Consider the following 23,337-nt stretch of genomic DNA (forward strand, 5'->3'; position numbering starts at 1 on the left):
GAATCCTAATTATTCTTAGGTATTCTTTTTTTCAGTTTTAGGATTCTTACATATTTAAGCAATATAGTATAGTTTTTTTTTATTATTATTATTATTGTAACACCCCAAAGAAATGACCTTAGTCAGAAATTGATTTTCCGATTAGGAAACCGGAGAATCAGGACTCTTATCGAATAATTCGATATTGAAAATAGTGGTGATTAATAATATGATTAAAATGTTATGAGAGTGAAGATTTTGAAATAGTACATTTATTATAAAGAATGGAAATGATATTAAAAACTAGTACTATAAATTATCTTCAAGATGTTTTCGCATATTAATTCGAAACCGAGAAGGAAATAAATTAAAATATTAAAGTATATGATTAGAAAATGATTAAATGAAAATTAAGTGTTAGAAGATAATATAAGGTTGAAAATGGAGAGATTAGAAGACATATATTAAGAAGTGTAAAACTTGTATATCAGGTGTTTTCGGTGATTGTTTCGACGATGAAAATAGCCAAATTAATCAAATATTATTATAAGTTAAATGTGAGAAAAAGATTGTTCATTTAATTTAAATATAATTGATTCTGAGGGGCGTTTTTTTTATGGGAAAGCCTTAGACTTCAAAATTGTGTAGAAACTAAAAGAGCAATCTAGAAAGAGGGATACACATTTAAATAATGCCATTTGTCCACTTTAATAGCCATATATTTAGAGAAGATATTTTAAGCTTACATATATATAAAAAAGTAACTATTTTTTTTTTCTTCCCATTTTTTCACTCCCCAAACCGTCAGCCACCACCTTGATCCCAAGATATGAATTTTTTCCATCAAGTTTAACTATGCTTTCGTCGATTCGTCTCACCAAATGTTTAACCGAAGCTTTATCAAGGTAATCCGTGATTCCTAGCTTATTTTTTTTATGGTGTAAAAACTTATTAGACATTGAGGATGAGGGTTTATTGATATACATTAGATTTTGTGGTATGAATAGATAGTGATCTATTTTTTTTCTTTAGTTTATTGATATATATATGGTAAATGGTTTGGTTTAATCATGTTTTATTCAATCATTTAGAAGCTTTTGAGCTCTAATACGAAATTGAAGATATACATTAGATTTTGTGGTTTTAGTAGTTAGATGTTCAAGCTAGACCAAGTGTATGGTTTATGAGATGTTTAAACATGAATTGAATTAGAATTTGATATAAAATTTTAAAGAGGATTAAATCCCTTGTTTTTGGATGACCTGTTCCGAATTGTTTGGAATACATAGAAAAGTTAAAACGTTCGTTTAACGATTTTTAAAATATCTTTGATGGGTCTTGTAGTAACCTGAATAATTTGGAGATTTTAGGAATCCATCTACTATGTATGTAAATTGTTTTGAAAAACGTTGCCAGAACTGCCAGGTTCTGGTAGCTTGTGGAAAAATGATGATATCTCCTAGGCAACTAGGAAATTTCGAGTGAATCTTGGTGTGCAACTATCAGCACGGATACATCTTGATGAACGAAGTGAAATGGAGAGCATATAACTGGAGTGGCTCTAGCCCTAATGATAAAAGCAGCAGGAATGGATTTTCTAAGTTCACGAATGCTCCAGCATATGCTTGTATTGAGGTAAGACTAGGTGTGATAGGTGAATATAAAGGGTTGAACTTAGGAAAATTTTCTCGTATAGCAGATGCACATGACCATGGTATTTGGTGCATTGTGCGCAAATGTTGGGATGATCAATTGATTGTTGTTCACCAATATCTCAATCATAGTCCGGATCTTTTGATGCTCATCGCCTACTTTGTGTCGAAGGAGTTTGTGGTGATTAATCTGCAAGGTGCAAGTGGTGTGGTTCTTGATGCACCAGAGGTTCCTATAAAGCTTTTAAATTTTGAGGGACCGTATCAGCTGTTTGATTCCGAATTGGCCTATACTGGTGTGAGCTGGTCTATGAATCATTTGTAGTTTTGAACAAAGGGGTGACAAATAGAGCTTATATGCTAGAGAATGATCACTCGTTTCAGATGAAGATGAAAGGGCATAATGAAATTGCGCTTGCGTTACTTATAGTTATTTTGACTTCCACCTTGAGGGCAAGGTGGATTTCAACCGTGGGGGAGTTGATAGGGACTTCAACTCTGATACGAGTCTCTTCTTTCCAAGCCATCAGCGTGCAGCCAACCACAGCTCTATGCCGTCCCTCGCAGCGGCAGCCCGAAGTCTTCTCAAGCCCAACCCATCAAGGAAGCAAAACCTAGATACTAAATCAGCCGCATAGGAGGGAAGATAGATTGATTAGCATATCAATTTAAGATATTCCATATCTTTTATTATTTCATCAATTATTCATGTAATCTTATTTCAAGTATTTTCTCCTATAAATATAGGAGATTGTTTAGCATCAAAGCATTGAGAAATAAACTAAACGTTATTCTCATTCTCGGCGTGAACGCCACGCCACCCCTAGCACCTCAACTAGGGTTTATCTTTTTCTATATTTGTTCGTTCAAATCGTGGTGCTCAGGCTTTATAGGTCAAGGACCTATCAACTGGTGCTTTCATTGAGAGACTCTCCCTCCGTCAAAATCCCACGCACATCTCTTTTTCCCCTTTTGAAGCATTGTTCTTTCCTTTATACCAATTCACGACAGTTTCTATTCTTCCTCTTGAAGAATAAGCCTTCAACTCTCTATTGTTCAAGATGACTATCAACCCACATGCGAAGGATTCGCCCGACGACGTACATGAGTTTATCCTGCGAGAACTTGGCATCCTGAGGAGACAGTTGAGCGAGGCCATCGATCGCGAGCGCTTATTGTTTGGCGTTGTGGCACCTCGTTTTTCTGGCGAAAATCCCACTGAGTGGATCAATGGTATTGAGAGGTATTTTGATTTATCCTTAACTATTGAATCCGATCGCCTGGAACTGGTACCTCTGTTAATCGATTCTCCAGCGTCCGAATGGCTCTCTTTCTTTCAAGAGAACAACCCGGAGGCATCTTGGCAAGAGTTTCTGTTGGCCCTTCGTCATCATTTTGCCCCAGATTTCTGTGAGGATGATGTAGACCAATTTTCGGAGGATGCCTTCAAGCTAGCCCCACAGTTCGCTGCATCCCACGCCGAGTCCCTCACTAACGGCCCCCCTACCCCCAAGGACGACGTCGTAACTGGCGTGCTGATCAACTTCGCCGAAGATGATGTGTTGTCGCCAGTGGTTGTTCCACCAGCAGCAACATTGCTAGCCGCCGATTCCAGTAAGGAGGTCTAGCCCGAACCATTTGTTATCGTTTATGACAGCAAGGCCATGAAGTTGTCGGACAGCAAGACCACTGCTATGTTGGACAGCAAGACCACTGCTATGCCAGACAGCAGGACCATAGCTTTGCCAGACAGCCCGGCTACCGCACAACACGATCATTCCTTGCTCACATATTGTGAAGATGTTGAGTTGGGCCGTGCATCTCGTCAATTGGGTGTCGAAACTAAGGTTCGCATATTTGACCCAGGAGCTTTTGATGGGGTCGAATTCATCCATGTTGAACCTGACAAGATGATTTCTGAAGATGCATTGGATGGAGGTCTTGCATCACAGATTGAGGAAGCGAAATTCGTTCAATCTACAGCTGTGCAATCATCAAATGGATTTACTTCTTTAGGTGCTTCACAACTACTTTCTACTTTCGAGCTTGGACAGGGTGATGAAACTGTTTTGTCCCATGGTAAAGAAGGAAATGGATAAGAGGCTGATGGAGATTACACACAACCAGAGAATACTATATTCTTTTTCGTTCCTGACTCTACGGAATGGTGTCAACATGTGAGATTGGATGAGACTGTCATAGAGAAGGCTGGATTTGTATCACCTGTATCAAAGCATATCAAAATTGCAGAATGCTTCGGCAACTTGGTTAATATTTCGGCATCGGTTGGTTCTAGGATCAGAACCACTATTCTAGGGAACGAATTTCAGAGGCAAGCTGTTAAAGGGGTTGATACTACTGAAATGTATGGTGCTTTCTTCGTTGAGGGAGAGACACATCCTGTCAAAGTGAAGAAATACAGTGACGCTCTCCGAGAGGCCGCAACCACTAGGAATTACCAGAAAGGTCTTCGCTTGGATCCCGAGCATGGTGTTCAGTGGCTGGAAGTGGAGGAAACGCGTTCAAGGTTTGTGGGACGTCTAGAAGTTTTGGTTTGGGGCATTTACTGATGTGCAACTATCAGCACGGATACATCTTGATGAACGAAGCGAAATGGAGAGCATATAACTGGAGTGGCTCTAGCCCTAATGATAAAAGCAGCAGGAAGAGATTTTCTAAGTTCACGAATGCTCCAGCATATGCTTGTATTGAGGTAAGACAAGGTGTGATAGGTGAATATAAAGGGTTGAACTTAGGAAAATTTTCTCATATAGCAGATGCACATGATCATGGTATTTGGTGCATTGTGCGCAAATGTTGGGATGATCAATTGATTGTTGTTCACCAATATCCCAATCATAGTCCGGATCTTTTGATGCTCATCGCCTACTTTGTGTCGAAGAAGTTTGTGGTGATTAATCTGCAAGGTGCAAGTGGTGTGGTTCTTGATGCACCAGAGGTTCCTATAAAGCTTTTAAATTTTGAGGGACCGTATCAGCTGTTTGATTCCGAATTGGCCTATACTAGTGTGAGCTGGTCTATGAATCATTTGTAGTTTTGAACAAAGGGGTGACAAATAGAGCTTATATGCTAGAGAATGATCACTCGTTTCAGATGAAGATGAAAGGGCATAATGAAATTGCGCTTGCGTTACTTATAGTTATTTTGACTTCCACCTTGAGGGCAAGGTGGATTTCAACCGTGGGGGAGTTGATAGGGACTTCAACTCTGATACGAGTCTCTTCTTTCCAAGCCATCAGCGTGCAGCCAACCACAGCTCTATGCCGTCCCTCGCAGCGGCAGCCCGAAGTCTTCTCAAGCCCAACCCATCAAGGAAGCAAAACCTAGATACTAAATCAGCCGCATAGGAGGGAAGATAGATTGATTAGCATATCAATTTAAGATATTCCATATCTTTTATTATTTCATCAATTATTCATGTAATCTTATTTCAAGTATTTTCTCCTATAAATATAGGAGATTGTTTAGCATCAAAGCATTGAGAAATAAACTAAACGTTATTCTCATTCTCGGCGTGAACGCCACGCCACCCCTAGCACCTCAACTAGGGTTTATCTTTTTCTATATTTGTTCGTTCAAATCGTGGTGCTCAGGCTTGATAGGTCAAGGACCTATCACAGTAACACCCGGAGCGGATCTCCTAATCCACATTCCCTACTCCAACCCTAATACACACTCTCACAACTTAATAAAATAATATTATAATATATAAGTGATGGTCAAGTGGTGGTAGTATTATTTTATTAAGTTGTGAGTGTGTATTAGAGTTGGAGTAGGGAATGTGGATTAGGAGATCCGCTCCGAGTAACACCATATTTTGTGTTGTTTCAAAAAAAACACTAAAAATGGATTTGAATTTGGTATATGGTTGGAGAAGATTTCTACATCAAAACTCATTTATGGAGTACGGTTGAAGATGTTCTTAGAGTTGTTAGAATCGTAGGAGTACAATCTTTAAAAATTTCAAAAGAAACTTCTAAACATATCCGAAAATCATGAACTCATGCAAACATATATGGGTAAATACTAGTATGCAATGACGGATCCAGGTGGGGTCGGCCGACCCCACCGACCTCCGAGAACCTTCCAGAATTAGCCGTCAACCCAAGGCTGCTCTGGCTCCGACCCCACGCTATGGCTGCTTCGATGACATGGAAGAGAGAAGAAGAAGAGAATAGAAGAATAGAGACTAGGGGAGGTTAAATAATTTCACTAAAGAGAATAAGTTTCTTGAAAATTTTGAAAAAGAAGAGACGATAATGGAGAAGAAGAGCGGCGCAGTGCTCGAAATTTGTTCTAGTAAAACTAGGTAGTACTACTTTTATTTTAATATTGATTAATGCGGCGTAATTTTATTTCTTTGTTTAAGTTTAAACTTGAGTAATACAGTCCAAGTAATTTCGTGTAAAATATTTTAAATTTTGTCAATTACTACTAAGCTAGTATGATTATTAATTTGATTTGATTTGATTTTAAGTTTAATTTTTATTTGTAGTTGCAAATAAATTACAAATAAAACTAAATAGTAAAACTTAAACAGTTAGCAAAAGCATATTTAGAAGAAACATTAAAAAAAAATTAGCAGTCTAAACAACTAAATTTTATAAAGTTTTTTATGTGTTTTTTCTATTTTTAAAAATATGCTACTCACACTTATTATTTAAGTTGCCAAACAAAAAATAATGCAATATTTAAATTTTACTAATATAATATATAATAATCATATAAATATTTTATTATATTTATTAATTATTTTTTGACTCCACGATTTAAATTTTCTGGGTCCGTCTAGTATGATTTATATCAAAACTCTCACTAGTCAATGCCAAAAGTAAATGAGTTTTCTTTCAAAGTTGGAGCCATTTTACAACTTTCACGAAATGTGACATTTTCTTATTTGTATAAAGTCCATGTCATTTTTACATTTTGGGCTATTTTTTCAAATATTCACAGAATTTAGACCATAAATTACAATTAACTTTTAAAATTATGAGTTCTATAATTCTGTAAACTAGGTCGTCGCAACATCTAAAACACAATTGTTGATCTAATTTGTATTCCACCCTTAAACTATTCAATTTCTGTATTAAAACAAACCAAAAATGCAAGTTCATTATCCTTTGATTCTATCTAGTGGAGTACTCACTCACTAATTTAGAAACAGTTTTTACACACACACTGTAAAAATAAAATCATTATAACCGAACTGATTGTGACTTTTAATTATTTAGACAATTTATTTTGAATAGTAAATCGTAATTGGCATAAAAATAAACATGTGATCTCCATGAATTACGAATAGTGACAATGCGTTTTTTGGTTTTAATTGACAAAATATTCCTTTATTTGTTCAAATTATTGTTGTACTATTATTCTAGGTACAACGAATATGGATACAAATTTGCAGAGGACAAATAAAATTTCAAAATTTATTTGGCTTTTTTTTCATTCTTATTTGTGCATATAAACTACTGACAAATTAAACATTTGCTGTAGTTAAATATGAGTTGAAGTTTATTGCTCCATGTAAAATTTAAATTGTGCATAATTATAAACTAGTAAATTACATAACGAAATAAAATTATATCAAATACAAATAAAAATGTGACAGATTCGATTTGAAAATAATTAAATATGTAGCCACCGACTATAAAGTGCTTTTCTTTTAGTAATATGGAGGACTGTTGCCTTGTCATTTTTCGAATGCTCTATAAAAGAAAATAAGATTACAATTTGATTTATGTGTACAAAAGTTATTGCATGAATCCAATTATTTGATACAGGAATTAAGTTTTAAAAGTGAATATTTTTATTTATTTTACTTTTTCTTACCTTTTGGTGGCATACTTGATTTCAATCATTTGATAAAGATGTATTTGGGGGTTACTTAATCTTCCTATTTGATACAGGAATAAAGTTTAAAACGTGAACATTTTTATTTTTATTGTTCTTCCCTTTTGGTCACATACTAAATTTCTTTGGTGTAATATTCCAACTAACTTTGGTTAATTTTGAAGACCAAAACTGCGTCGCAATATAATTAATTCCAAAAGGGTAGACGAAGAATAAAATAGGGGAAAATGTGAATAAGCGTCGCATCATTCGCCACTAATTTATTTCGAATTCTTTTGTAGAAGTATTTTTTTAGGTGGTTTCGTTTATATTTGGTAGCCAATAAATGGCCGGTGCTAATTTCAATTTATATTGAAATCTCCGTCCAAATTTATTTTCAACGGGTGTTCGATTTATAAAATTGTGCTTCGGATTAAATATATAGTGTATTTAGTTTATGAGATTCAATCTCACAACTCAATCCTAGATGGATAATCATGGGATAAGTACGTAGTCGTAGCTAACCCCGTATGACTAAAATAATCTAACAACTCGATCTTAGATTATATTTTGATATTATTTTATCTAGGACACCACCTTAGTTTATTTTCAACATTATTTTTAAACAACACTAAAATTTAAAATAAGAATAAAAATTACTAGTACTACTAGTTTTAATCCTGGTATGATCACTAGGATACTCCCATTCGTCCGCGAATAATTGTCATATTTCTTTTCGGTATGGGTTCCAAGAAATGTTAAGAAAAGTGTGGAAAAAAAGTTAGTGGTACATGGGCTTCACTTATTCTCCCTCCGTCCTCCATTAAGAGTCACACTTTTCCATTTCGGTCCGTCCCCAGTTAAGAGTCACATTTCATTTTTACCATAAATAGTAAGTAGGTCCCACATTCCACTAACTCAATTCACTCACATTTTATTATAAAACCAATATAAAAAAATGGATCCCACATTCCACTAACTTTTTCAACCAACTTTTCTTTACATTTCTTAAAACCCGTGCTCGGTCAAAGAGTGACTCCTAATAGGGGACGGAGGGAGTATTTATTAGTTTTAAATGAAATGTGAGTGGGACAGTTAGTAAAATGTGAGACTTATTACTATTTATAGTATAAATGAATCGGAACTCTTATTCGTGGACAAATAAAGAAGAAAATGGAACTCTATTCGCTAACAGAGGGGTAAATATATATATAATGATGCATCTCCTATTATTAGATGATTGCAGCACCAAAGTCTTAATCCCCGAGAGGCCAAAATTTATTTAAATTTAATTATATATGAGTGTTGTTAGTTTAACTATGAGTACAACAATTTATCCTTTAGACTCAGTGTTTAATTTTTCAAGAAAAATATTTTTTGTTTTAACATATGTATCAATTTTTTTTATTGTGTGATGACATTTGTGTTCTAAATAAAAGGAATGTCTATATATAGTTATTTACAAATATATGTATACTTAACTACATTCTCATTGATTCATACTCTTGTTAGATTTACTAGATTATTTTCAATAACATTGATTATTTATACTAAGTACACGTACATCAAGAAAGTGAAATATACTCCATAAGATTAAAATATTCAAGAAATTATCGAAATTTGCATTGGATTTTATGACGACACTTCCATTAGAAAACATAGTGTGAAAATCAGAAAATTAATGCAATGGATTATCATGCTTAAATAATATAACTTCATGCTTGTCTCATGTTTAGTTTTTTGAATTAATTATTGCCCAATGGCCCAAGAGGTTAGGTTTGCAAATTGCTAAATTTTAATCCCACACAAGTCTATTTTGTATTTTAAATTATTGATAGGGACCAAAGCCCGTAGCTATGCATGCAATGTCAGTTTGTATAATTTATATTTAACTTCTAACGTGCATTTTGAAATACATAAGTGAACGTACTAACCAGTTAATCCAATGTATAAATAGTGTATGTATTTTTGTGTTTTTGTATATACAATTACGAAAAAAGTAAAAGATAATTTTAATAGTTTCACGCTTGTCACACACTGAATAATAGAAAAGGGGTGGTTAATAAAAGATCCCGTGGTTAGACTTAGGTTAGGCCATATATTATTAGTCATATTTAATTTAAAAAAAAATACAAGTTGCTTACACTAATAAAACTAAGTATATTTATGTATGAAAGTATTAAATATCTCGGATGGTTGATTCTGATATTTCCAATCACGTCCAACGCCATCTTGCTATAAATTTATGTTCAATGTGTAAAATGTAAATATTGGATCTATTTTAATTAATTTGCATTAATAATTTAATATATCATCTCAATCGAATATTATCGATATTAGATTTTCACTTTACGAAGATAAATTACAATTAAACATGTACACAATATTTTTCAGACGTACACGATAAAATTTTATGATTTGTATAGTCTATTTTGTAAAAGCTTATTTTTGTGAATTATTTACTATTACTCATGTCGGAACTAGGTTGTAGTAGCATTTAATTTTACTAGTTCTTGAATAGATAGTGGTAAGACACTTTTTTATTGAGTTATAGGTACGATGAAAGGACAAGTATAATAATGAAATAAATTTACTATGTATACTCTTTTTGGCCAATACTTTTTTTTATAATCATTTTTAAAAACCAGTTACTATAATTTATTCTTTAATAATTGAACATTATATTTTTTGGATTTAGATCCTCCGCTGTTGCTGATAACACAATAGGGAACGTTGTGGCCGATAGCACAATAGGAAATGCTGTGGATTTATAATATTAAAATATTAATTTATTTTATTATAAAATAATTTATTGTATGTGTATATTTTGGTACATCCCAGTGTGCACAACAAGGGATCCTTGCCCATATCTTTGAGTCCATCCACATTATCGGATATGCGTGGAATGTATGGACCTTGCAAGAAAGTTAATCAATTTGTTGATGATCACGATAATCCAACTATTGACCTTGCAAGAAATTTAATCAACCTTTCACACTCTTATTACCCTGGTTTTGCCTAGTTATATGGGTTACAAATAACATTTCTCTCATCTTGAGTTGTGTACGAAATTAATAGTGAAACCTCTAATTTAACATCGCCTCATATACAGATATACATCTTGTCAAATTTGGATAAACAATTTATGAATTTATCTCGTTTATAATCACAATTACATGTGCGCTTATTTTCAAACAAAAATTCCAACTTAATATAGCTTACTAGGTAGTTAATTAATTATACTTTGTACGATTGAATTTTCAGTTACTAGATCATATATAAGGCAACATATCTGATTATGAAAGATCATGCTAGATGTACTTATTATAAAAGTGATGCTTTTGTTTTATCTCTCACACAAATGTTGAACAACTAGAATTCTATATTAGTTATAGTTGGGCTACGAGTTGGCGATTCGAAAGCTTAATATATGAGTATGTATTTACATTATTGTCGCTTGTAAGGTTACTGACCTTTTTAGTGCTACCAAATTATTCCAATATTAAAATACTAATAATTACTATTGCCTTAGCAGTTTTTAGTTAATGTAAATAAAAATATCACTACAGAGATCTATATAAGATATGATAACATTTAAGATATTTATTTTACTATTTTGGATTTTTTATGCAATTTTTCCATCCCTTTAATCATACCTCAATGAAAAAAAGATTGAAATGCCCTCGAGTTGCATAATGGTAAAAAGAAATGGACAAAAGACCTGAAATAGTAAAAAAGCACATGAAATGTGATTATAAGTATCTTTATGTAGATCCCTATTTTTGAAATTCATGTACACATGGCGTTTGAAATGTCACACATAGATCCTAGATCCTTAAGTTGTACTCCTTCACTCTTGTAAATATTATTTTCTTGGACAAGTAAATATGATTATAATTAAAACTACATCATAATTAGTCTAATTTATTTTTGTACTCTATAAATGACTAGGTCCAACTAAATTCCATGCATGTAGTAGTGTTGGTCAGTCTTAATTACTATGTTGCCCAATGTATACGTATGCATGTGATGTGTGGTGTTTTTGAATAAAGAAAAGCCTAAATTTGTAATCCCTACTTCCTAAGATAAGCGAGTCATATTCCTTTTTATGATGTCCCACTATAAGTGAGTCATTTTCCTTTGTAGCAAAAAATCATCTTTCTTAGTAGTAATACTTTATTCTCTCGTTATTTCTCTACTTTTCTCTCTCTTATACTTTCTTTTCTCTATTTAACTATTTAAATATCAATTCCTTAAATCATGTGCCAAAAAAAATGTTTCGCTTATCTTTGGACGGAGGGAGTATATATTTTTTTCCTTGCTGAGATGGACAATCACTCCTGTTGTCTATTGAGTTAGGAATTAGGGTAATATAGATCAAATCTACCATATAATTTATTAATATGTTTTTGGACTTTATATATGGAGTATATATAATGTGTGCGCGGGCGCTTTAGTGTATGTATGTGTGAAGCGTGGTGTTTTGTTAATGAATCATTGAAATAATTTTCTCATAATTTATGCATGTTTGATAGCTCATTTGATGTTGTGTAGTCTAGAATATATCATAATTTAAAATAGACAAGTTTCTATTCATTGTTTGGGGAGTTGAGACCATCCACTTGATTTTCGCAATAAATGGCGTTTTCTATCAATATTCACAAAAAAAGGGAAAAAAAATGAGGTCTCACAAATATAATACTTATAATAGGTTCAATAAGTTCGTGGGGACAAAATAAATATAGCAGATGTAGAAATTTAAGTTTCTTCCATGATTCGTGAGCATTGTTGGCTGTATTGTAATTTATGGGTGTGATTAATTGCAAAATTCTTAAGTTGTTAACTTGCTAACTCCTCAATGCAGTGTATTAAAAATATCAACACGATGACATGAAAATGTCAACATATAATTTTGTTGAACTTCAATATAATGTGTTGATATTATGTGTTGACATTTTGATGTCACCGTGTTGACATTTTAATATACTGTATTGATGAGTCAGCAGAGTTAACAACTTATATAGTTGGCAATATAACGCACTCCTTGTAATTCAATAAGAGTATAGATTATGAGTGGGTCATCAAATTCTCAAATATGTATAAGAAATTAATTATATAGTAACTTTGACTTTTTTTTATGTAATTTTTAAGTGTAATGATCTTAGTAAAAATTTATGAGATGTACGATAAAAGGTAGTATTAAAAATATGCCAATTCACTAAATGTTAGAAATTAGAAAACACGGATGTAATTAATGTGGTCACAATTGATGATCTGCATTATTGGTCATCCGAAAAATTACATTATTTATTACTATTTCCATATTATTCTTATTTTTATAGCTCTTCCGAAGTAGTAGTACTTCGTAAGAAACTGGGTTTTCCAATTTTACTGACTAATTATTTGTCTTCCTAGTTTCTACTATTCAATGCTAATAGACCTAAATTTTATCAAGCAAAAAGTGAATTTGTAAAGGGTATATAATAATATTCGAAAACTTGCATTATTTTCTCACCAAATATACGGTTACAATTATAACTCAAATAGACCCATGTCACACATACGTATACACTTATTTTAGAATAAATGAATATGGAAAATTGGGGAATTGTTGTTTTTCATTTCAAAGTTTCATTTATGTTATTCATAAACTGCCACTAATTATTATTCATTTAAATATAACATATTTTGTTTAAATTTATTATTTATGACGAGCAATACGTGTCGGCAATCGTCATGCAAACTCGAAATAAAATTTAAAATGGAAATATGACAAATAAATATAATTGGATGCAGCTTTAACTAATAGACATATCATTGATAAATTGATAATATATTGGACCACCTCATTTGTCCATCTTTATTTCATATGCAATTAAATGTCTCATAAAAAATTGTTTCTATTTTCGCTGTTAAAAGTTTGGGGACCATAATCCCATCAATAATTAATAACCTCCTTAAAACAATCTATTTATTTTGTGGTCTAAAAGTATCTAGTACTAAAGTACATTTTGGTTCACATTAAAAATTTAAAAATAATAAATAAATTTATTTTCTTAAAAAATGATATAATAATAATTTGACGATCTATTTTGTTGCTTGACCCCATTGCTTAACTATATTTCCAAACCAGGCCCTCAGGGCCGCCGATTAAGCCTCCACTTTTCACATTTAAATGTGATTACATATAGGAGTATTTATATAGGAGAGTGTTAAAATGAGCCCCCTTTAGCCTATTACTCCTTTTTTCTGTAATTACTGAATTTGGCATGGAAAATTATTGAATTGCGTGCAATTTCAATGAACTATTAAAATGAATTTAATGTTGTGAAGTCAAACAACGTTATAACAAGCTAGAAACAACCCATAATTAATGCAAGTTGCAAATTGACCCACTAACACGACCTATTTTTCTGCTTGACCCTGATACTTTATTATATTTCTAAACAAGCCCTCATGAGCCAATTAGGCAATTATACTTTATACCTCTATTTTTCACATTTAAATCAGCTATATTTTCATAAATACATAATTAAATGCGATTATATATAGAGAGAAGATGGTTCGAAATAACTTATCATCTAACTTTAAGAAAAAATAGTAAATTTGCCACAACCTTATGTATATGGATTTGGATGTCTATTGGCCTATATTTACTGATACAACACAACCTTGGATTTGTTTCTACTTACAAGAAAAATCAATTTAGATTTTAATATGTGACATCATTCATAAAACTTCAACATCATTCATGTGGCCCCTATATTTACCCGACGATGCAAGTCTACTTATATAAATAGTATTTTGAGGTATAGTAAGATTATAGTAGTTTAAAGAATCTAACGTTTGTAAATTTACTTGCAAATGACGGCTGATAGTGTTGGTCCGAAAATAATACTCCGTTTTCTTTACTTAATAGTAATCTCTAAAATCAAATGAGATTTTATTTCATATATTAAATAAACGAGAATATAATAGAAAAGGTGTCAAAATAATTTGCTCCGAGATTCAAAAAATCGTAAATCCTCGGAAATAATCAATGTCAATCCGAATCTATATTTTTTTTTATATTTTCACATGACTTTTAAAATATACAATTACAACACCATTTTTAATATTTATCTTTTGTGTATGCTGTTGGAAGATATACTGTAACTAAAACTAAAAGGCGAGAGTAATATTACATCATGTCACACATAGAATAAACTTTGTCAATAAAATTCCTTGTGTTCTGCTAGAATTTACAAGAATCCAATGGAGAATACTAGAAATTAGATAGTCGATGATTTGTAAGATTAAAAGACCTCAAAATAGAATGATTTTGATTATAGATTCCTTTCATTACGCCGAGAAATCAACATTATGTGCAATTTATTGCACCTCCCATTTCACAAACGTGCCACACGCAGTGTTGTAGCCAATCGTATGGCTCATGATCTCTAGTAGTAATACATTTATTTTTCTTTTTTCACTACTAGAAAATTGTAATTTTAAAAGAATGTATTTTTATTAAAATTCCACGCATACTTCATCCAACTTAGTCCATAGTGAGTAGAACAATCAAATGTGATGTGATGTGACCAATTTCTTTGTTTCTTGGTGCTATGAAAAAGATTCTTCCATTAGATAGACACCCAATTGATACTCCCATTGTTGTTGTTGCCTCATTTTTCCAACTGCCGAATTCCCTCCCTCTCTCCCATAAAAATCCAATCTTTTTCACCTATAAAAAATACCCATTTCTCTCTCTTGAGTCTTGACACTCTCCTCCAGTTAAGTCTCACCTCCCCCAAAAACAATCAACTCAAACATAACCCCCCTTTGGCCTTTACCACCCTCATCTAAACCGTTATTCCATCGAAACACCCGCTTCCCTTTTCTCCCTGCTTCTCTCTCTGTGAATTATGGTCGGTCGGATTTCCTTTTACTAGGTGGGTTTTGCTTCTCCGGCGAGATACTGGAATTTTTTGCTATATCTTTGGTGGAAATCATGATTTTTTTTTTTCTCGGTGGCAGTCATTTTCTAGAGTTTGTGGAGCTCTATATCTCTTTTGTGGAAGTTTACTTTATTCGACTTGTGATTGAGGGCAAATGGGATTTCTCGTGTCTGTGATATTGCGTGATGAATGAATCAAGTTTCGATTTTTTCTTTGATTTCTTTCTCCCTTTCGATTTTTAGTGCAAATTGCGTGTCTTTTTCATGCATTAAATGTGACTGCGAAACTTCCCCTGATTTTCGCTCACTAGCTTGGGACTTGGTTTTATAAATCTTTGAATCTGATTTTTATTTATCTGGAGAAGTAAACTGTTAGTTTTATTCTTCTTTTTACCATATGTAATTAGGGAGTTTCTTAGCTAGAATTTACTACTATCAATTACTAGCTTTTTTGTTGCGCTTTAATTTCTTATGTGTTTATTTTCCCTCTTTGAGTTGACCTGCATCGAAACATTAACAGCTTTCCGCCTAATAAAGTTATAAATATCTTGTACTACTCAATGATTGACCATGTGTATTTTTTCACTGAATGTAGTATAGCCTCATTTATTATGTAGGTAGTTTCATTGTAGATTTAGACCTATATAAGTGTATAGCGTATTCTCTTTCAAGTATACTGCTTCTTAGATTGTGATTTCTGCTGAAAGTTTGCAGCTTTCTTGATTCAATTTGTGAAGATGCTGGAGAAAATGGAGGAGAGATTTGATGCAGAAGCAGTGATAAATGAGTTCGAGTCGTTGTCGAGGGATGCAGGGACAGTTCAGAGAGAGACTCTGCGGAAAATCTTGGAAGAAAATAGTGGAACAGAGTATTTGCAGAGATGGGGTCTCAATGGCAGAACTGATCCTGATAGCTTCAAGAACTGTGTTCCCATTGTCTCCCACTGTGACTTGGAGCCTTACATTCAGCGGATTGCGGACGGCAACAGCCCCTGCTGCCTCACCGGGAAGCCGATAACCACCATCTCCTTGAGGTGGAGCTTTCACTCACTTTGACAGTATGTTAGTGAAATTTCTTACTTTTAGTTTTGTTGCAGTTCGGGTACCACTCAAGGGAAGCCTAAGTTTGTGCCTTTCAATGATGAATTGATGGAGAGCACGATGCAGATATACAAGACGTCGTTTGCATATAGGAATAGGTAACAAAAACTAATGGTGTGGCTATGTGCACAATGGTGTTTCTTGTTTGTTTTTTTTTGGTGATGTAAAGGACTAAAGGTTAAGCTTGCCTTGTCACAATATGGAAAATTGATTATCCTCTAATTATATAACTGTCAGTTTTGCTGTCCTTTGCCAGTTATTTCCCTTTCATTGATCCCCTTTCTTTGAATTTTCTGCTTTGATGAATTCATGGTTATTGTTGTTGAAGACAGCTTGCTTTTGAGATTGTGTTGAGATATTTACTGTTGTAGTTATGTATGTACACACTTGGATCTTCGCCCCGTTGACTAGCTATGGTATTGGTGTGGTAACAATTTATTTGTGTAGGGAGTATCCAATTGGGAATGGGAAAGCGTTGCAGTTCATCTATAGCAGCAAGCAGTTCAAGACGAAAGGCGGGCTAGCTGCTGGAACAGCCACAACCAATGTCTACCGCAATGCACAGTTCAAGAAAACGATGAGTGCAATGCAGACCCCATGCTGCAGCCCTGATGAAGTGATCTTTGGACCAGATTTCCATCAGTCGTTGTACTGTCATCTCCTATGCGGACTGATTTTCAGAGACGATGTTCAGGTCGTCTCATCCACGTTTGCGCATAGCATAGTCCACGCCTTCCGGACCTTCGAACTAGTCTGGGAAGAACTTGTCACTGATATCCGTGAAGGGACCTTGAGCAGCCGGATTACAGTCCCAGTGATCCGAACAGCTATGTCAAAGCTACTTGTGCCGAACCCTCAACTGGCGGATACCATTTATAGAAAGATCTCGGGGCTAAGCAACTGGTACGGCCTAATCCAAGAACTATTTCCGAACACCAAGTACATATACGGGATCATGACCGGATCTATGGAGCCGTATCTGAAAAAAATGAGGCATTATGCTGGCGAGCTACCTTTGTTAAGTGCAGATTACGGAGCTTCAGAGGGATGGATCGGAGCGAACGTCAACCCCAAGCTCACCCCAGAGATGGCCACGTTCGCTGTGCTTCCTAATATTGGCTACTTCGAATTCATCCCTTTGAGAGAGGATCTAAACCGCCAAGGGCAAGAGGCGAAACCAGTAGGGCTCACCGATGTCAAGATAGGCGAGGAGTACGAGATCTTAGTCACCAATTTTGCAGGTACACACTCACACACATTCATTCAAATTATTATGCTATTCAAATCTTGAAACCGTGCTTACTTCTCGTACCATATCATCGTATTATGCGTATGCTTGCTAATAGTTAGGCACTAATCAAGCTCTTTGACCCTTCTTGATGCTACATTTCAAGTTTCAATAAAAATTGGTAATTTTCAAACTCCAAAAAAACTGTCTTCAGTCTTGCCATGTGGTTGTTGGATAACGAGGCGTCATCTTAAACATTTCTGCTGGTTTTGTTGCATCCTCAACTCTATCGTCTTGTGTGTTTCTTAATTATTTATTTGTTATCATTGAATTAATCTGATTATATATTAAATGGTTCACATGATAAAACCAGCTGGATGAGAGAGGCCTCAGAAACAATACTTTGTTTCATAGAACTGTCTCACACTGCACATGCTTCTTGTTTAATACGAGACAAAACATCGAAAGTGTGTCAGTATTTTTTTAATCCATTTATTACTTTAGCCATAATTATTGGGGGAAAACAAAAACACTTCTTTTTAAAATTGTTGAATATGCTTTCTGCTGCATCTGTTGATTATTTTGTTATCTGACAATAAAAACATATTTAAGCTGTTTCCTCAAACCGTGCATCTTGCTTCAGTTTCTTCGTCTTCTGCTCGTGTTTACAAATCGAGACCGCTTTTATTGTATTTATATTGAAATGTAATATTGCCATGCTTTATCCATGGAGCATGCTGTGAATAAACAATGTTCATGGTATTGGTAGGTGCCCTTTTTTGAACTAATGGAGAGAAAAAGTTGTGATGTGCAGTTGTTGACTGTCTCTAGTCGAGGTCTGAACACGTTTCTACCTCGATGGTTGAAGTCTTTATACGTTGTTTGAACTTATACGCCTTCTGTTTTCTGGCTAGCCTGACATAGGATAGATATTACTATATATGTTGGCCTTTTTGCTACAGATGATTGCACGAGAACCCTATCTTCGTTCGATCTTTTCATGTTCGTTGCATTTGAGAAGGGATTGAATTGCAGAATGCTGTGATGAGATGAAATCAAGAAAAGTGTGATCTGTTGGAACGATGCTCGATCCTCATTCTCATGCTCGTGTGTCGTTGCAGGGTTGTACCGTTACAGGTTAGGCGATGTGGTGAAGGTTAAAGGTTTCCACAACTCGACTCCGGAGCTCCAGTTCATCTGCAGGAGGAATCTCCTCCTTACCATCAACATCGACAAGAACACTGAGAAGGATCTGCAGCTCGCGGTGGAAGCAGCGGCCGAGCTGCTGGCGGGGGAGAAGCTCGAGGTTGTGGACTTCACCAGCCGCGTGGATCTCTCGACGGATCCCGGGCACTACGTCATCTTCTGGGAGATCAGCGGGGACCCCCAGGACGAGCTCCTCCAGGAGTGCTGCAACTGCCTCGACAGATCCTTCGTGGACGCGGGGTACATGAGCTCGCGCAAGGTCCGAGCCATCGGGGCGCTGGAGCTCCGGATCGTGAGGAAGGGGACCTTCCACAAGATACTGGACCACTACGTGGGGCTCGGGGCCGCCGTCAGCCAGTTCAAGACGCCGCGCTGCGTGGGCCCCACGAACGACACCGTGTTGCAGATCCTGTCCGTGAACGCCGTCAGGAGCTACTTCAGCACTGCGTTTTAGTCTGTTGGATTGATGATTCGTTGGGGGGATAATATGCTGTTTTTTTGTTTTTGTGTAGCATAAATCTTATTAAGAATATTTATCAGTTCAACTGTATAAAATCAACAGTCGTAGTACAAAATCTTCTGCTTTAGAATTCACTTTAATATCGAGGATAAAATGCAACTAAATTGATAAGACGTTTCTCCTGCAACCTAAGTCATAACTTTAAATATCAAGAAATCACTTTAATTTTCAATCTAATTAAGGTTCGGGCTCGAGTTTGGGCTTATCTGGCCTGGCCCAGAAAATGTGAAGGTAGATGTCGAAAATGAGTGTATATAAACCAAAATAACCCGTTCAAAAACTATAGGCCCGGCCCAAAACATCTGGTCGTTCCGACCAGGTTGCTTGACGTTGAGTATATATAGTATTTACATAGCATGTGGCAGCTTGATCCAATCTAAACTCAATTGAACGTTAACGCGACCATCATAAACACGTGGCTTGTATTTGTGGAATGAAACACGAGATTGAAATAAGTCGCTATCGAACAAAGGAATCTATTGATTGCGGACCAAATTGATGCAGTTGATCTAACAATCTTTCTTTATGTTGCCACACATTATTTTAAGCAGTCTGATTAAATTATCGAACTAATTATGTGAACCTTAATTTTTTTTAATTTAAAAATAAACAATATATTACCACAAAAATCATACAAGTTTGTTAAAGGCCTCACATTTTCATCACCACTCACACTCACATGTTTTATGACAAAACACCAAAAACAAATAGTATTATTAAACACATCCGATCTGTCACTTGCTCTTGTCCCACAAATTTTATCCCTTTTGTTATTAAATGCAACGATTATAGACTCACTAATTGTCCAATAATTTGTTAGCCAGCGCAAAAATATTCAAATTAGAGTGAGAAAAAAAGATTATATATATACATACATACACATAAATTTGATTTGTAAAAGCAAATGAGATTTGCTGAAAAGATGAATGCAAATCAAGAAGAAGAAGATGATGGAAAATCGATGAAGATTTGGGATTGTGGGAGCCCTTTATATGATGCATATGAATTAGTTGCATTGAGCCATGTTGTTGAGAGGAACATCATGATTCTGCCTTATCTAAGTGGGTCCAGACAGGAGGAGACAGCGGTCTCCTCGACGGCGTCATCGGTCGAAACGACGTCGGAGAGGTCTTCGGTGCTGGGCTTCTTCAGTAGGAAGGTGTGGAAGAGGAAGAGAGATGGAGAGAGAGAGCACAGGGCAAAGAGGCACAAAATTAGTGGGATTTCTAAGATTTTTGCATGGAGAAAATAGTACTTCACTATCTATTTTTTATTTTAATTGAGGAATTATGTTTGCAACAACATGGATTGATCATTGTTGGTTTTGGTTTTTGAAAGTTGATGTTTTGATCCATCAAGAATTTTGATTAATTGTTATCTCTCTGTGTACTGGTGGGGATCTAGTTAAGTGGGATTGATCCTATCATCTTAGTCCACGTCGGCTAAGTTTTTTTCTAATGTTAATATCTAATTGTGTATTTTTAATTGCTTCGTCAATGCATTTAACATATATAAAATGAAAAATGTAGTTGAATGATTCTCTCGACAAAGATTAAATATACAAAAGAAAGAGGCTCCACTTAATTTCAAATTAAAGAAAAATTTGAATGTAAAATTTGGAACACACATTGTTGTTAGTGCACCATCATTTAGTGGGTTTCAAAATGGAGGGGCCCTTTTTGAGATAAGGCAATATTTCGTAGTGGAAAAAAATAATATCTTCATATACAGTAATATATACTAGTATAGTATTTGTATATGTGAATTGATATACATAAAACATCAATTCATCTTGATTTTGGGTTTTATTATGAATAATTCAGTCTAGAATAAGTCAAAAGGCGTATTTAGGGGTTGAAGTTTTATGGATTAAAAATACTAGCCCAATATAATCTCATTATTAAAGATTTGGGGGCCCAAGTATATAGGCTACCATAACAAGTTAACAATTAACATCCTAACTGGAATTTTCAAAATGGTTTAAAATCCTAATAAAACTATCAACGTTAACAAACGGTCATACAAAAGTATAAATTTTAAATATAATTTTGGTTTAATGCAGAACCGTCTCACACTAAGTTACTTTTTAATAGTGGTTAGTACTAAAAATAAAACCGAACTTCCACTAGATACTCTTAAAGTTAAAAATATTGACGAGTTCTATACAAAAGTTAAGAATAAAAAATTAAACTCTTTTAAATTTAGGGGTTAACGTACATAGTCATAATTTTGGAGCCAATTCTGAAATGACAAACTTTCAAAATTACAAAAAAATCGTAAAGAAGTTTAAGAAATATTATAAAATAGCTCAAACTTTTATGAAAGTTGTTAACTTATATGGTGTGAACTTTAAAAATTAGTACTACTCCCTACAAAGAAACCTTATGATTTATGAATATATGCGGAAATTATGAACAAACATGTCTAATGTGTGAGTATAATACATCGATACTTGTTGCTCACAGATGACTACACGAGTTTTCTTTTCAAAATTTTAGCCATGTTTCCTAATAATCACTGAATTTAGACCATTATTATAATTAGATTTTAAAATTATGAGATCTATCATTCTATGAACTAGGTCGCCGCAACATCTAAAACATAGTACTATTTCTCCACTAGCAAAGGCGTGATTGGGACACAATTATTTTTTTGTCAACAATTTTGATAATGGAATTTAATTCGTCCTATTATACTTTTCATATTTAACAATATCCTACCAACAATCTGGAGCTCTATTTGTTTAAATCTTTCATAAGTCATTGCCAAACTGTACTTAGTGTTTGGCATCCATATGTCATCATTATAATAATTACATCCATAAATAATAAACCATTTGACTTGTATAATCATTGACTTTTCAATTGAATTGTAAAAATGAGACCATACAAACATATCCCTTGATTCTTGTCTGTTGTTAATATATAGTATAGTACAGTATAAATATTACAGTTGTAATATTAAACGTAAAATTAGCTTTAGAAATATTATAAAAACTTACAAGAATCTCTGCACATTTCTACGCAAAACTCTAGTTGTACGGTATACTATTTTTAGAAGCTTATATTTATTTTTGTGAAAAATATATTTTCCTAGAAGTTAAATTTGACCAACATGCAAGTTTGAAATATCATTCCAATAATATGAAATTAGGTATTTAGATGGGTTGTTCACGTGAGATGAGAGAGAGACATTTTTTTTGAGTTTTCATAGGGGTATCTGTCTATAAAAATAGTTTTATTTGTGGATGACACAAGTTTTAATGAGAAATTTGTAAAGTAAGAGAGATAAGGAGAAAGAATAAGTAGAGTATAAAAGAAGGGAGAAAAAATGGTAAAAATATGAGACAGATCCTTTCTATTTTTAAAAATGAAATTATTTTTGTAGACATCCCAAAATTTCAAAACAAGACTATTTCTCATGGATGGAACGAGTAATTACTCAAGTAATTACTTTGAGTTAGGCTAGTTTTGGCATGAATATAGTAAATACTAGTAGTAGTTTTGAATTACGAGTTGACTTTATAATGAATATCAATATTAAAATTTCATACTAGTATTTATTATAAATTCGTAGGCTTCTAAACAGAGTATGAAATTTTTATATGGGGTTAGTAAGAGATGTCATCAAATGCAATAAGGTGAGGTGTAAGATAGTGATGTAAGAAAATAAAAACAAAATTTAGTTGGTCGTCCATGAGTTCTATGGCTACGATGATTTTATATTATAAATTAAATTATTCTTGAATACTAATTTAATCTCAAACAAAAACTTATTTTACTATTTAAAATAAAAAAATGACAATCTTACTAAAATCACGCAGTATAATTAACAAATTAATGAGTGGGCCTATAGGATAATTT

General features: G+C 33.9%; 2 protein-coding genes across 5 annotated transcripts; both read left to right on the forward strand.

Moving 5' to 3' along the window:
* The first annotated feature begins 734 nt into the window (after positions 1-734).
* LOC148929375 (uncharacterized) lies at positions 735-5,158 on the forward strand. 2 transcript variants are annotated; one of them, XM_089057218.1, is made up of 2 exons: positions 735-884; positions 1,405-5,158. In XM_089057218.1, the coding sequence occupies exon 2, from the start codon at positions 2,693-2,695 to the stop codon at positions 3,257-3,259; it is 567 nt and encodes a 188-aa protein (XP_088913344.1). In that variant the 5' UTR covers positions 735-884; positions 1,405-2,692; the 3' UTR covers positions 3,260-5,158. The 2 variants fall into 2 exon arrangements, with proteins under 2 accessions (XP_088913344.1, XP_088913343.1); XM_089057217.1 differs by having other exon boundaries at positions 739-884; positions 1,396-5,158.
* Positions 5,159-15,150: 9,992 nt separating this feature from the next.
* Positions 15,151-19,548, forward strand: LOC125194255 (jasmonoyl--L-amino acid synthetase JAR6). Of its 3 annotated transcripts, none has more exons than XM_048092376.2 (5): positions 15,151-15,415; positions 16,128-16,453; positions 16,517-16,618; positions 16,968-17,761; positions 18,870-19,548. In XM_048092376.2, exons 2-5 carry the CDS (start codon positions 16,158-16,160, stop codon positions 19,406-19,408), a joined length of 1,731 nt encoding a protein of 576 aa, XP_047948333.1. In that variant the 5' UTR covers positions 15,151-15,415; positions 16,128-16,157; the 3' UTR covers positions 19,409-19,548. The 3 variants fall into 3 exon arrangements, with proteins under 3 accessions (XP_047948333.1, XP_047948332.1, XP_047948334.1); XM_048092375.2 differs by having other exon boundaries at positions 16,135-16,453; XM_048092377.2 differs by having other exon boundaries at positions 16,158-16,453.
* Positions 19,549-23,337: the final 3,789 nt, after the last annotated feature.

This window comes from Salvia hispanica, chromosome 4 (assembly GCF_029641045.1).
Source record: "Salvia hispanica isolate PSC_SH4W2 chromosome 4, Shi_PSC_v1, whole genome shotgun sequence".
NCBI classification, from domain to species: domain Eukaryota; kingdom Viridiplantae; phylum Streptophyta; class Magnoliopsida; order Lamiales; family Lamiaceae; genus Salvia; species Salvia hispanica.